The 13,999-nt window shown below is 35.6% G+C and overlaps 1 protein-coding gene across 4 annotated transcripts; it reads right to left on the reverse strand.

The window, feature by feature from the left end:
- Positions 1–7,906: 7,906 nt before the first annotated feature.
- On the reverse strand, positions 7,907–13,738 carry LOC147522792 (5'-AMP-activated protein kinase-like protein). Of its 4 annotated transcripts, none has more exons than XM_086595048.1 (8): positions 12,861–13,738; positions 12,603–12,769; positions 12,055–12,246; positions 11,776–11,966; positions 9,511–9,656; positions 9,272–9,422; positions 8,337–8,405; positions 7,907–8,245 (listed from the first exon to the last, which is right to left on the reverse strand). In XM_086595048.1, exons 1-8 carry the CDS (start codon positions 13,367–13,369, stop codon positions 8,150–8,152), a joined length of 1,521 nt encoding a protein of 506 aa, XP_086451174.1. In that variant the 5' UTR covers positions 13,370–13,738; the 3' UTR covers positions 7,907–8,149. The 4 variants fall into 4 exon arrangements, with proteins under 4 accessions (XP_086451174.1, XP_086451176.1, XP_086451175.1 ...); XM_086595050.1 differs by having other exon boundaries at positions 12,603–12,766; positions 12,861–13,518; XM_086595049.1 differs by having other exon boundaries at positions 9,272–9,419; positions 12,861–13,518.
- Between the last annotated feature and the right edge of the window lie 261 nt (positions 13,739–13,999).

The raw sequence follows: 13,999 nt of genomic DNA on the forward strand, positions 1-13,999 counted from the left end.
ACCTCCATATAGGCGGCACCTAGGTGCCATTAGAATTTTACAACTCCAATTGTAAATTATTATAGAGTCCATAAATATTCACTCTCTATTGTTCCCAATGGAGAAGTGTAAAAAAGTTCAATTTTAAACTCGGATGACACTTGAAGTAATGTCCCACTTTAAATGTTGTCCGAGTTTAAAATTTTCAAATTGTGACTTTAGAAATAGATAGCGACGACACTCCAAGACTCCAACTGACATCAGATTTTTTTTTACTCAGACGTCTGATCGAGTGTCGCCCGGACTTTTTATTAGCCGATAGCGAGAGGGGAAATTCTCCACCCTCTCTATCAACTAATACTCTATTACCTACGGTATAACACTCTCATTGGAAAGAGTTTTTTGACATTTGGGGTGTAAAATTTCCACTCTTTACGGTTTACACCCCCCATTGGAGATGCCCTAATAGCATCTTGATTTGAAACAGAATGCACAGACTCGTACAAGTTTTGAAACTTCTCCCTCATATCTAGCTCTTCAACCAACTTCTCTTTCATACCATCAGGAAGGCAAGACAGTGCACTTTCAGGGTGTAGAACACGTATAGTGAACAAGATAACGTTAGGTTGTGCTTAAATGCAAAGAAGCAGTCATAACATAAAGAGACTGTTATTTACCTAGTAATGCCCCTGACAAGTCCCCATTTGTATCCAACAAGCACATATTGCTTAAATCCAATGTTGATGTAATAATATGGAACTTTCTCAAGGACATTTCAGTAATATCGCCATGGCAGTTAATTTATATGGTATAATTATTTATATTTACTTGTTTAATTTATTTGGTTAGTTACACAAATACTTTAAGCTATATTACTATTTGGATTATGTATCGTCTGTTACGTTAGTGGGCCTATTCAATTGTACTGGGCCCGTTTTTTATTTCAGGCTTGCTATATTGTTTTGGGCCTTGTCTATTGTTGTGGTTTTATGGGCTTTTTATTATGTTGGGTCGTTTTTATTTTATTGGGCTTGCTTTTGTCTTTTGGGCCTTTTTCTTTTGTATTTGGGCCTGGACACTTAGAAAAGAGGTCGGCAGGAGAGAGAAAAAAGGGGGGAGAAAAGAAAAAAAAAAGAAGAGAAAGACAAAAAGAAAGAAAGGAGGTTGGCAGAGAAAGGGCAGAGAGAGTTTGAAGACATGGGGGATGATATTGGAGTTGGTGGTTTGTGGTCTGAGTTTGTTGACTATGTTATAGAATCTTTGAAATCTGATAATGTAAAGCTTGTTGTGGGGAGTGCAAAATCCAAGAATTCGGATGCTGATCATGGTGCAAAATTAGCCAAGTTGATAGCTCCAGTATTTAGAAAACCGGACCGGACCAGTGGTTGAACCAGGGTTCGATTGGAACCGGTAAATTTTCGGTTCGGTTTAGTTAAAACTTGAGTTTATGGTTGGACCCTCGGTCTAAGCTTAAACCGTAGTTGAACTGACGAACCGGTTCAGCTCTAAACCGGATCACCCTTATATAATTTTTTTTTTGTTTTTTTTTTTTGAAAAATTGATAATGTGGGGAGTTGAACCTAACACCTAAACAAGATAATCCAAACTCCAAACCAACTATGTATTTCTTGTATAAGAAATTTATTTTGATATATAATACCAATTAATATTGAATTAAAACATGTATTTATTCATTTTATTATTGTAATTATTAAAAAATTTGCTAAATAAACATCAATTGGTCCGACCGAGTCGAACCATGGTTGAACCTGATTGAACCATTTTAACAAAAAATCGGTTTGATTACCGGTTCGGTTTTCAAAACATTGGATAGCTCACAAATCCAAGGGGATGCCTCGCATTTCCATATCTCTCGACAGACTCATGGAGTCATCCGCTAGTGATGCCATGGCGAATTTATCTCTGCAGTTGTTTAAAGCATTTAAAAGCAAACATACTTTACCTGTCAAAGAAGAACAAGAAAAGTGTCAGCAATTGGCGAACAAGTCATCCATCGAACATTTTCCGACAAATACAAGTCTCCAATTAATGAACGGAAAAAAAGTTAAAGTGCGGGTCCTTTAAATACAACAAATATTGTAGCTAGGAAGCTAGCTGAACATTGGAAGTTCTTCCTGAATCTTTGGTGGTTTAAAAGGCGTCAGGTAAGTAAACTTTAATATTATATATTGTATACATTAAATTGCATGTATACTTTTAATTACAATTTTATTCTTGATTTAATGTGATTTATTTATATACAATTAATTAGTTATGTACAATTAAATTGATTAAATGTTTTCATTTTGTACAGTGGGTTGTTATGAGAGTGTTAATTAATTTTATATTAATAACGTATAACGTACGGTGTTGTTTCTGAGTTAGCATTAAACCCGGCTGTTTGGTACAATTGTAACGTTTTTATAAGAAAACGTTATTGGCATGTTCGTTTTATGTTATGATGCAGAAACCGTAGGTAGTTATAGCGGTTTCAATTTGTGATTTGGTTACGGTAGAACCGTGGATTGTTGTCAGCGGAGAAGCATGAATAGAACAAAGGGTAGAGAACCTATGTCGCTTTCCTTATCGGAATGACTTAATCCATTCCTATAGATCTTTACATCTCAATATAGCGGAGAACTACGATTGGCTTGATCCCTAAACGGGTACATAGGCAGCCACCCGGCTCAGCCGTTTCCATAGGAAAACCCCTACCCCTTTTGAAGAACCGGATGCTTTTATATTTTTTTACCGTTGTTTAGTTTGGACATGAAAAGTATATAAGTGTGCGTGTTATGCATAGAAAGATTGATTTATCTTGAAGGCTAATGCTTTTCTTGAGTTTATGTTACTCGATGCACTTACGATGATTTAATAAGCAAACAATAAGTTTTTGTAAGCAGCTAAAGGTACGTGTTAACCTTGTCTTTTGTATTCAATTTCATTTCAAGTTGATTATTATATATTGACTTCATATCTAATGTTGATCGTCGGAGTGTAAACGGACAGGGACGAACAGGTCCCTCCATATCGAGATCTACAAGGTGAATACATACTAAAGAATCAAGGCGAAACCTTAAAAGGAGCGTCTTGGAATCACATGGGTTGTTAAGTGACCTTAATATCGGTTACAAGTAGTGGCTTCCTATTTCTGTATATTATATTGATATCTTTTTGGTTGTACATAAATAATTGTAGCTTGTATTGCATGACTTTAATTTATATATGATGTCATGGAGGGTTGTGCATATATGTGAAATACTGATCTAGGGGGTAAGGGATCGGTTAGCGGACGTTACCGAATATATTTTGGAAGGTGTTGTGTATATGTTTTAATGGAGTTGTATATATTTGGTTCGCGTTGTATATAGATAGGTTTTGGTTTTCAAACTATGTAAAGTTATATATAACTTGACAGGTTTGATATATGAATATTAGGTTATTCTGTTTTTCAGGTTATGACAGGTTTTAGGTATATGAAATGTTGAAAATACAAATAAAACTTTGTCGGATTTTTTAAAAAAAAAAAAAAAAAAAAAAAAAAAATATATATATATATATATATATATATATATATATATATATATATATATATATAATGGTTTATCGTTAATTTTATATTATTAATATTGAGCGTCGTCTTATTAACGCCTCGTAATCTTTATTTGATTTTGGGGCATTACAGTTGAAGCCCTATTGTCTCTTCTTTTCCTGCCGTGAGACCATCACGATACCCAATCTAAAGATTCATCAAGAATTACGAAATCTTGAGTTCTCATCCAAATCATAAGAAATTTGTGGCACGTGGAGAAATCAAAACATCAGCTTTAATATGAAAGGTTGTGCTGCCTTTGCCATTCTCTGTCTAAGTCAAATGCTATATTTAATGCCTCAGATTCATCACATACAGATATATCGCCACACCAAAAGTCATCGTCTCCATCGGCATCTGAAACTACACATGTTATCAAGTCATATTATACAACCAATATTTCCAAGTCCAAAATAGCCACGAACATAGTGAGAGAACTATGTCAACACAGTTGAGCCAGCTAAATCGAATGAGTTTTTGAGTTCTAATTGACTTAAATCTTTAGATAGTTGCAAACATAATACATTATTAATACAATGATCTTGACTTGTGACCTGTAGTAATGAATAAATGGAACTATGCCTCTCTTTCTTACTTCAATTCCAAGAACAAACCAAGTAAAATGAGTCTCGGATTTTCATTCATTCGAAACATAACAATTGTTCCTTGGTCAAACATCATTTAAGTTAGTTATTAGGAGCAGGACTGAAACTTCAAGAGCTTCTAGAAACAAGGTCGTTGAGTTATGGAACATGTGGTTCAAGATTGACCCAACGATTTTGAAAGGATCAACAACTAAACAAGGTAGTCACTTTATTACGAAATATACCAGTTTGTAGGTGTGGCTAGCAGGTTACAACTGAAGTGAACAATTTTATATATATTGAGAGGAGGCATTCACTTTATTGACGAATCAGAATATCACTAAGGGGGCAAAGACTTGGGGTCTCGACCAGGGACGGAGCTAGGATTTTAAGCCAGGAGTGCGAGATTATATGCACACCCCACAAAAAAAAAAGTATGCAATTTATTTTTTTTTTAATTTTTTTTGTTAGAAGGTCTAAACAATAAAGATCAACAAAATTATGCATTTATTTCAATTCACAAAACTAGAGTGCGTTGACTACTAATAATTTAATATGGACTGATGAAGTTAACTACTTAAGCACTTAAGCCATTGATTGATACTACTATGTCTATATATATCTACATAATCTAGTCCACATGCAAATCTACAACAATTCAACAAATTGTTAACTTTCTATAATGTTATAAGTTTATATAACCCTACTATCATGTGAAGAAAACTATAAAAGATTAACATTGAAAGTAAAAAATTACCTTGTTTTGTTATTATAAGTCTATATAACCCTACTATCACGTGGAGAAAACTAGAAAAAATTAACATTGAAAGTAAAAAATTAAAATTACTTTGTTTTGCTGTTATAAGTCTATATAACTCTACTATCATGTGGAGAAAACTATAAAAGATTAACATTGAAAGTAAAATACCTTGTTTTGTTTTATTTTTTTTTAAGTGGAAATCATCTTGATAATGATAACGAGTTTTACAAATAATTAGGACAAGTGTGTAACAAACTGCGCCACAAGTCATTTATAAATTTGTTTTTTGTTTTTTGTTTGGGTTGAGGTCTCACGCTTGTTTAAGAATTGAGAGTGAAAGAAAGGAAGGAAAGCTTACGGGTTTGTTATGGGTGATTAGAATTATACAAACTCACTGGTTGGGATTTGGGCATCTGGCTATTTGTTTTAGTCTCATTAACCCATCAAACATTCAAAGACATATTTGTCCACCTTTAATTGTTTTGAACACAAAATAAATGATAAAGGATAATTTTGTTAGGGCAAAAAGAGAAGTAAAAAAAAATTTGGTTTTATTGGAATGTTTTTTTTTAGTTTTTTTTTAATACTATTTTTTTTTTGTTGATTATATTTTCACGTGAAAATTTTGGGAGTGTTGTAGTGGAAGTTTGCTAAAATAATTAGGGTGTGCGAGTCTTTATAATTTGAAGATTTTTCTAAGCAATTAATTATGTGGTAGTAGAGCTTTTCTAATCTCAGGGGGTGCGACCACCCGACACGCACCTCTATATCAATCTATGGTCTCAACTATCACATTTGCATAAGTGAATGTCAATTACTCTATAATGATTGACCAAAATAAAATTGCGACTAAATCTGATTAGATCATGTTTACAAAGCGCTGGACAATAGAATATATAACTGAATATATGTTTTATTGTTTTTTTATCATCACAAGTGTCTGCTAGTTTGAATATAAATTTATTGGTTATACTAATATACAAAGCTATAAGAGATATATATACTACAAGAAACAATTGAACCAACAAGAACTAGGCTTTCTCCCTAACAAGTTTAGAGAGGGGTCACTTTTCTCCTTTATTTTTATTTTTTTTTTAATTTTTTGGACTGGCATGGGTCTTTAATGAGATCAGTAACTCGGTAATACTAGAGGGTTGTATCTCTACACTATATGATAGCCTGCTTTTGAGGAACCCACTCTCCACTATCGAGTAGGCAAATTGAAATCTCCCTATTTACTCAATTTATAAACACCTCCCTCACAAAAATTAGAAACCCCCCACCCCCTTTTATTAATAATTTAGAAGAACTCACTTAATGTAACTTAAATTATATAATTATTTTCCATTTTTCTCCCTGAATTTAGAACAAGCCCTCTTTTATTAATAATTTAGAAAAAAAACTCTCTAATGTCACTTAAATAACATAATTATCTTTTATATTAAATTAGATGTGCCTCCTCTATGCAATTACAATTAGAATCTAAAAAAACCATGCTAATTATCGATCTGGTTTCAAGACTTCAGGAAAAAAAAAACATCGATACCTAGCACGATTTGCATATTTGTCATTACCCAAGGCGTTTACCATGAAGCTAGCTAGCACCTGCGGGGGTCGACTTACTTTACTGTTAGAATCCTCCGGCCCTAACGACATAGTACCATTTGAGATTTCTAAAGTTCAAAACAATGCAGATAAAATCTGGTACATACATAGAAAGGATGAAACTCAAATTCAAGTAATGTCAGAATATTAAGAGATGGGATTCAGATACACACCACATGGATCATTCTGGTTTAGAATGTGAGTAGTTGGCATCGAGTCCATCTTGGCATCTGAAAGCTCCACATGTTCCATGCAACTATTAGTTTTCTCCTTTACCATGAGCTCTGCGCCTCTACAGGAACCAGAGAAATGTATCAAGATTTTTTTATCGTAACATTCCCATTGTAAAAACCATGCATGCCATATTACCAACCAAAGGATATTTGTTACAAATTAATAGTAATTGATAAAAATAAGGTGAAAAAGATATGCATGCAAAAAAACACAGCCCACTTCCTTCTTCTCTTTGTTTTTATTTTTTCTTTTAGTGGAACAACGTAGACTGCAAATACCCTACCTAATGACTAAGAGACCAGTTGTTCTTTTGCAATTAGATGTTTTTTAAAACAAGCCATATTAAAAAATCACACCTGCATAATCCTGAATGAGTGGAGAATTATGGTTTGAAGGCAAAGGAAGTGTTTTCCTAAAGAACAAGAATCAATTAAAAGAAATCGAAACCAGTACTCTCCTTAACCAATAAAATTCACCCAGCGTAACGAGCTTACCATGTGCTGGTGAGGAACAAGCGAATCAATGCCCTGGTGACAACACCTTCTAGGCACTTTGTCAAATATTAAGGCTGGAAATGTTTGGTCTTTAAGTCCTATACAGAAACTCATGGACACAGGACACCCAATTTGCTTATATACTAGCAACCAAAACTCAATTAATGAAGCGTTGTACAACACAAATTGCAAAAACCAAATTAATTGAACGATGTTTGAGATTCACAAACACTAATTTTTAATGGCCATCAGCTTCAGGTTCAGGGAATGGTCAGAAAACCCAACTGTTTTTTTTTGGCACGATATTTTTGTGTCGGTAATATTTTAGGCTTTGCAGTGTCGGCATTTTACCATATATGCTGAGATTTCAAGATACTTCGAAAGTAAGATACAATTTTAGCTCCAGACCTAAAATGTGCTTTTCTTTAACCTATTATATCTCTAGTCTCTTTTGCATCCCTGCATTCATCTTGATCCAAACTTCCCTCTTTAGCCCAAACAGTGGTGATATCAAAACAGTGTTGGATGACTAATGGTATGAGGCAGTTTCATCCACAAAAAACTGGCTTTGTTAAGAGTTCAAGGAGAATGGTCAAATAACGTAACGTTGTATAAATACACAACAAACTAAAGTTGCACGAAAATGAAACAAGAGAGGGAAGAAAAAGAATCTGTTAGATGTTTGATTGATTGTAAAAAAAATGAGCATACCAAGTTACAAACTAATCCGGTACGTCTGTTGTTACAAAAAGTTGCTATCAATAAAACTGTCTACAGGGAGAAATAAACTCTTCTGAGTGAAAAGAAACACAAGAAAACCTCTAAACTAGTCACTGTATGAGTCAACAACGAGAATCTGAGGTCCTTCATACTCAATTACTCATTATATTCCTTGATGTGTTTAAGAGATGAAGAGAAGGTTATTTTGATAGCCATAGTGGTTTGCAATAGGACGTAGCGGGTCAATCTTCCACTCACCATCAACGATAAACTTGATCTGCAACCAAAAATGTAAACACTTCTAGTCAAATCATAGTCAAACACCTGTGACTGAATGGAACAACTCAACAAAATATATAATTACAGACCTCATATCGACCAGGATACAACTTTAGACACAATGAAAAGATGCCTGGACTTGACCTCTCCATCTTTCTCTGCATTTCAGAAACAGACTAGTCAGTACAACAGATGCAATTAACAAACGTTTATACTGTGTTGAGCAAATAAATTATCAATATATGATATATCAGTTGTATCTTTAATTCTTTATTATGTTAGCACAGTGATATTCAATTAAGCACATAGATACCCCTCCACCTTACTACTATTCTGATAGAAATTTTATCAAGCCGTATATCCAGTTGTTACTGCTAAAGGTTTATGACACCATAGTATGTACTTAAATATGCAACAGTTCACAAAACGTTTCTCCTCATTGGTCCTGCTAATCTGCTATCAGTATCGTCAGGCTAAATCATGACTAAAATCTCATACCTACCAACATTATCTATTAATTTAGTAAAGTCTACTTTGCTTTGTCATTTTCATCAAAGTGAGAACCCTCACATACCCGTTTCTTATAAAAAAAATTCATTAGCAGGATAGACAATAATAAACTTTATTGTCATGGCCCCAAATTGTGGTTGGGAACATCTGTTATGATAAATCTCATTGTATTTGGTAAGTCATTAAGTACTTGACCAGAAACTAACATACAGATAGTGGTTCTAAATCTTGTGGTTACACACATGCACCAAGTGGAGGACATGATTACAATAATCACTCACGTGTTTCTTAACAAGCTTCTTAGATAAAACACGAGAATTGGGACTAACGAAGCGAGAATCTTAATTTCTATCTGTTACGGCCCTAGTTTAGCACCACACAACACAGTTATCCCTGTGTATCTGGTCACAACATCCATACACTTTGGCTAGAAGTAACTTGACCAAACATAACAAGGGACTTATGTGTCTTAAAACTCAGCTAAGCAAAATCACAGAGCAGTTTAAGGAAATACCTGACTGGTCCATCCATCAAATGATCCAGCTAACAGAACTTCTGATGCTGAGTTAGGCCAAATTATACATGCAGTCCGAAGAAGGCTTAAAGCTTTTCGAGCATCACGAATCTTCTTTTGCTTCACGAGTGTCTTCTTCTGTGCTTCACTGCTACAATAAGAAAAAATTGAAATCAGGGCCATTAAGGAAAGACAAGCATCAAATGACCAAGTATCAAGTTGTTAGAGGTAATGCATACATCTTTGTGAGAGCCATCTTGCCTTGTAGCACAGCCAACTGGGCCCGTAATGACCGCAATTTATCTCGGGCCTTCATAATTTCAGTTTCCCGAAACTCCCAGGTATCAGAAAGTGAATGTGACTTCTCTGATGAATTTTTCATAACCTAACAAAGAAGATGTAACAGGATGTCAGCCATCATAAAAAACCTAAATAAGTAAATAACTAGAAAAAGACAAATGTCAGACCAAGAATTCAAACAAATGACAGATTTAAATTCACTATTATCGAAATGCATATCATTTGTGCACTGAAAACCAAATTCTATAATGTGTACAGTCTGATTCCCAATGCATGCTTCTTTCAAATGATTTAATCCATTATGTGTTTTTGCGTGAATGTGGTGACCCAACTGTTCAGTGACTGTATATCATAGCAACCACTGGGACGTAAAAGCCCGACATTTGGCTATACAGAGGAAATTAATGATAGAGAGTAAAATCTGTTGACTTTAGCTCTACTTTTAAGGGGATAGGGAGCCATTGGACTCAGCCTAATAGACATACTAGACAAACTGCATGCAGTATAAGAAGTTTATGAGCTAAACTCCTAATAGTGAACATTAACGAACTAGGTTTATATAGAGGTGAGTCATTTAGCCACAATATTTGAAACTATCAAAATTTTCCAATTTCGACATGTAAAAAAGTTGAATTCCTACTTGGTTTTAGTTTTTCCCGAATTTGATAAAGGAATTCTAATTATAATGGGAAAGTTGAACAATTGGATTGTGTTGGCAGCACAACTATATACTGCAACATGAAAAAGAAAAGAGAATGATAGCATTATATGCGGAAAGGAGAGCCAAACACAGTGCTTTTAACTTCCACTAGCTAGAATCAAAACCAACAATGATATCTCTAGTCTTAGACAAGTATAAAAAGAAAGAGAACTTATATGTGGGGTTAGCAGTATGACTAAACCCTACTTTTTGGAGCATATAAATCTCGTAATCACTCTTCTTTTTTAGAGTTCAATATGCATATGTAATAGAGTGCTTCCCAGTTTTTCCGGCGTAGCTTTTTAATATATCCATTTAACCACACCCACTTCATGCAACTAAACAAATTTCGCCAATCACATTCCTCGACAGTGTCATTCTCTCGAGATCCCCAAAACAGTTAGCTGCGAGCAAAATTCATATTCTTTAAAGGCAACACCCAGACTCCCCTGGGTCTAAGGACAACACTGTTCCCAACTAAGGGACATGTGAGAGTCTCTCTCTCTCTCTCACTGCCACACACACAAAAAGAACAGCAAACAAGAACACATATATAGTGATACCTCTTCATAGCAGATGGGTTGAGCGAATTTTATCCAAGAAGCCGAAGAGAACAAGAAACATAACAAGGAAAGCCACTAACCCCCACCCACTTACCTTGCCCACAAATATTATATATCCTTCCATCTAAAAGCAAAATGTCTCAAACAAGAGAGAAACCCAAGACTACATACACTAATGCAGAGAAACCTAATATCATTAATAATCTCATCGTAAGACTTCAAAATGCCCAAAAGAATTGCAAACTGGATCACTTCATCAAAGCATAAAATGAATTCTCTCCAGCACATAAAATGAATTCCCGTGGCCGACTTAAGACTAAGAGTTTAACACCAACATACTCACATTCAGTAATTCGAAAAGGAAATGCCTTTTTTTTTCCTAGGATAACAAATAATGAACTCATTTAACATAAATCACCCTACCCCCCCGTCAAGCAGAAAGTGCCTGTTTGATCAGTAGAGCGAAAACTCCGAAAAGGCATAATCATATTGTCGACTGGCTATAAAACTTTCTCTTGGTGGAGTGACAAGCGCATCACATGTGAATGATATCACTGAACAAGTAGCCTCCAAAATATTACTAAAAACAAATTGAAGAAAATTGTGACCAAGGACCCAAAAAGAGAAAAATAAAAAAAACAAAAACAAAAAGTCAACAACAACATGGTTCTCAGATAATGCAGAAAAGAAAATGAAGGCTAGTAATAACCTAGGACGCAGTTCAATCGGAAATTGATCGCTAGTCGGCCCAGGCGCGACTAGGCTTAGTTGGGATAATAACCGTCAGTTCAAGGCTTGCATTTTATATATGCCATAGACTAGGCCAAGGTAAACTTTATGAATAATAGCATTTGCAGGCATAATAAATAAACCATGCAGAAACAATATAAACCTCAAGACAGATGACATAAAAATAATTAGAAAGGGGTCAGAGCGGCCACCTTATCTGAGACATCAGCTTTACAACTGAGCAAGTGTAGTACTGAAGCGAGCTCCGAGTCCAGGTCCTGAAGACGAGATGTTATCTGCTTGATGTCACCAGTACTCAGTTCTGTCCTTCGCTTACCACTCTCATGTCTACCCTTTGCCACCATCTCATCATTTCTAGTCATATGCTCTTCGATTTCAGCAGCTGCCAATTACATTAACCATGTAAAGAAGTCATCAGTCTGTTCAAAATTTTAATCCCCTAACCCGTCACCCAAATTAAAATACAATACCTTCGAAGTCCACATCTGAAGACCCTGCTCTCTTATTGCTCCATTTTCTCCACGTATCTGGTTTGTAAAGGTTTGTTGACTCCTGACAATCGGAAAAAGACTCATTCTGACCATGCGTTCCACCAGCATCATCAACAAATTCCTTACCAGAGCTCCCTGAGACTGAAGCACTGTTCCTTTCACTTCTACGAACTGTCTTTCCCAAAAACATATAAAGCATGTCAAGATCTAAAATATGTCTTTCTGATGAAAGAACTTCAAAGGATATGTGAGGGTAATGCAGAATGGATCTTGGTCAGATTGTGGTATCCACAACCTGACCCTACAGGCAATCATACTTATTTTCCATGGCCATCTAAATCTCTTAAGTCTCAAGTAATTGTAAAGGTTACTGACTGACTGCATCAGCTTCAAGAACTAGAATCACTGAATGTGCAAGAATGAAGAAATAAAGAAAAGAGACATCGATGCAACAGTAACAATATTCAAGTCAATGATCCACATTAACAACATACTAACCAAATGAAATACAACTAAGACCCACTCACCCTTTGATAATTCCAGTTGTAAATCGTCGTCATCATGGATATCATGCAAAGACACACGAGCTTTACTTTCTTTGTCTCTTGAACCCAAATCAAATGACTGTTCCCTCTCCTTCTCCAATCGACTCAAGATACCAGCAACCCCCGCAACCTTCTCACTCTCCATCCTTCTAAACAAAAAAGAACAACTTAACATTATTCACCATTCCAAGATACAACTCAAAAACAAGAACTAGCCCAACGTAAAGAATCACGTTTTACCTGCCCGAAGATGAAGGTAGATTAGAAGAGCCATTGGAAGAATGGCCAGCTTCAAATTCCTCCAAAGAATCACTTCTACCACCATAAAATCTCTGTTGAAACATTCTTCTATCATCAAAAACTTCCTCCTCTTCTTCTTCTTCACCCAAATCCCAACCATATGCAAGCCAGCCACCTTGTCTCAAAATATCCTTCACTAAATCCATTCTTCCAGCTTCAATCAACTCGTCATGAGTTGGAAACAAATCAGGGGTCTTTGAATTCTTCATAAACTCAAGTACCCTTTCTTCCAAATCTGAATCCTCCCCACCACCTTCTCCTCCTTCACTTTCCCATACCTTATTCTCCCACTTCTTTCTACTCAAACCCCTTTCATAAAAACAAGAAAAGCTCAAGTCTTTTCTTCTTGAAGGAATGAACAAAGACTCAAAACGAAGACTAGAACAAGTTTTCTTGATTGGGTATGAAGAAAAGATTAAATTTTTTGACACGTTAGTTAATGAAGCCATTTTCTTTTGAGCATTACATCAAACAGTTGGTGTTCAGAATGTTGTATTTAAAAAAGAAAAAAAGAGGTGGGAAGAAAAGAATGTTCTTCGAAGGAATGAAAGTAACGAACAAAACTCTAATGTGAGGGGACAGCTAGCTATAACTAAATTTTAAGGCGGGTAGGGGAAAATAAAACAGAAACTAACGGCTGTGTCAGATTTCTATGAAAAGGTTGCGAAATATCGTTTGAAATATATCAGGAGAAATTTCAAAGATATCGGTTAGAGAGTTGGTGTGCTCAATATTTCCAGTGCATTTCTAGAATTGGGGCGTGTCCCTACTCCCTAGGATTCATGGTGTGATTCCACTTTATACTTTGCTTAGACGATTGTAGGGGAGTGATATTCTCTATCCAGCACGCGCTTAGCATGGTGGAACTAATGCACCGACCTATGGTATCAGGTCGCATCCAGACAAGAGGCCGATCCTTGACACGCGAACTACACCGGCGGTAGCCGGACCCCCTTATCCATAAGCAATCATGGTGAAGGTGTACTTGCACTTCGAAGCGATCCGACGCCAAAGCTACTTGCCCGTGACCGCCACTCCTCATCATCACAACCGGACTATGTAGATATTTCTCCGTGCTC

The sequence above is a fragment of the Coptis chinensis genome, chromosome 1 (assembly GCF_015680905.1).
Source record: "Coptis chinensis isolate HL-2020 chromosome 1, ASM1568090v1, whole genome shotgun sequence".
In the NCBI taxonomy this organism is placed as follows: Eukaryota; Viridiplantae; Streptophyta; class Magnoliopsida; order Ranunculales; family Ranunculaceae; genus Coptis; species Coptis chinensis.

Excerpts from the sequence above, each read along its gene's own strand:
- LOC147522792 (XM_086595048.1), bottom strand. The coding sequence starts at position 13,369 with ATGGCTTCATTAACTAACGTGTCAAAAAATTTAATCTTTTCTTCATAC. Across the intron at positions 9,423-9,510 it reads AAGATGGCTCTCACAAAGAT|CAGTGAAGCACAGAAGAAGA; the intron begins GTATGCATTACC and ends TTCTTATTGTAG. Across the intron at positions 8,406-9,271 it reads TTGATGGATGGACCAGTCAG|AGAAAGATGGAGAGGTCAAG; the intron begins GTATTTCCTTAA and ends TCTGAAATGCAG.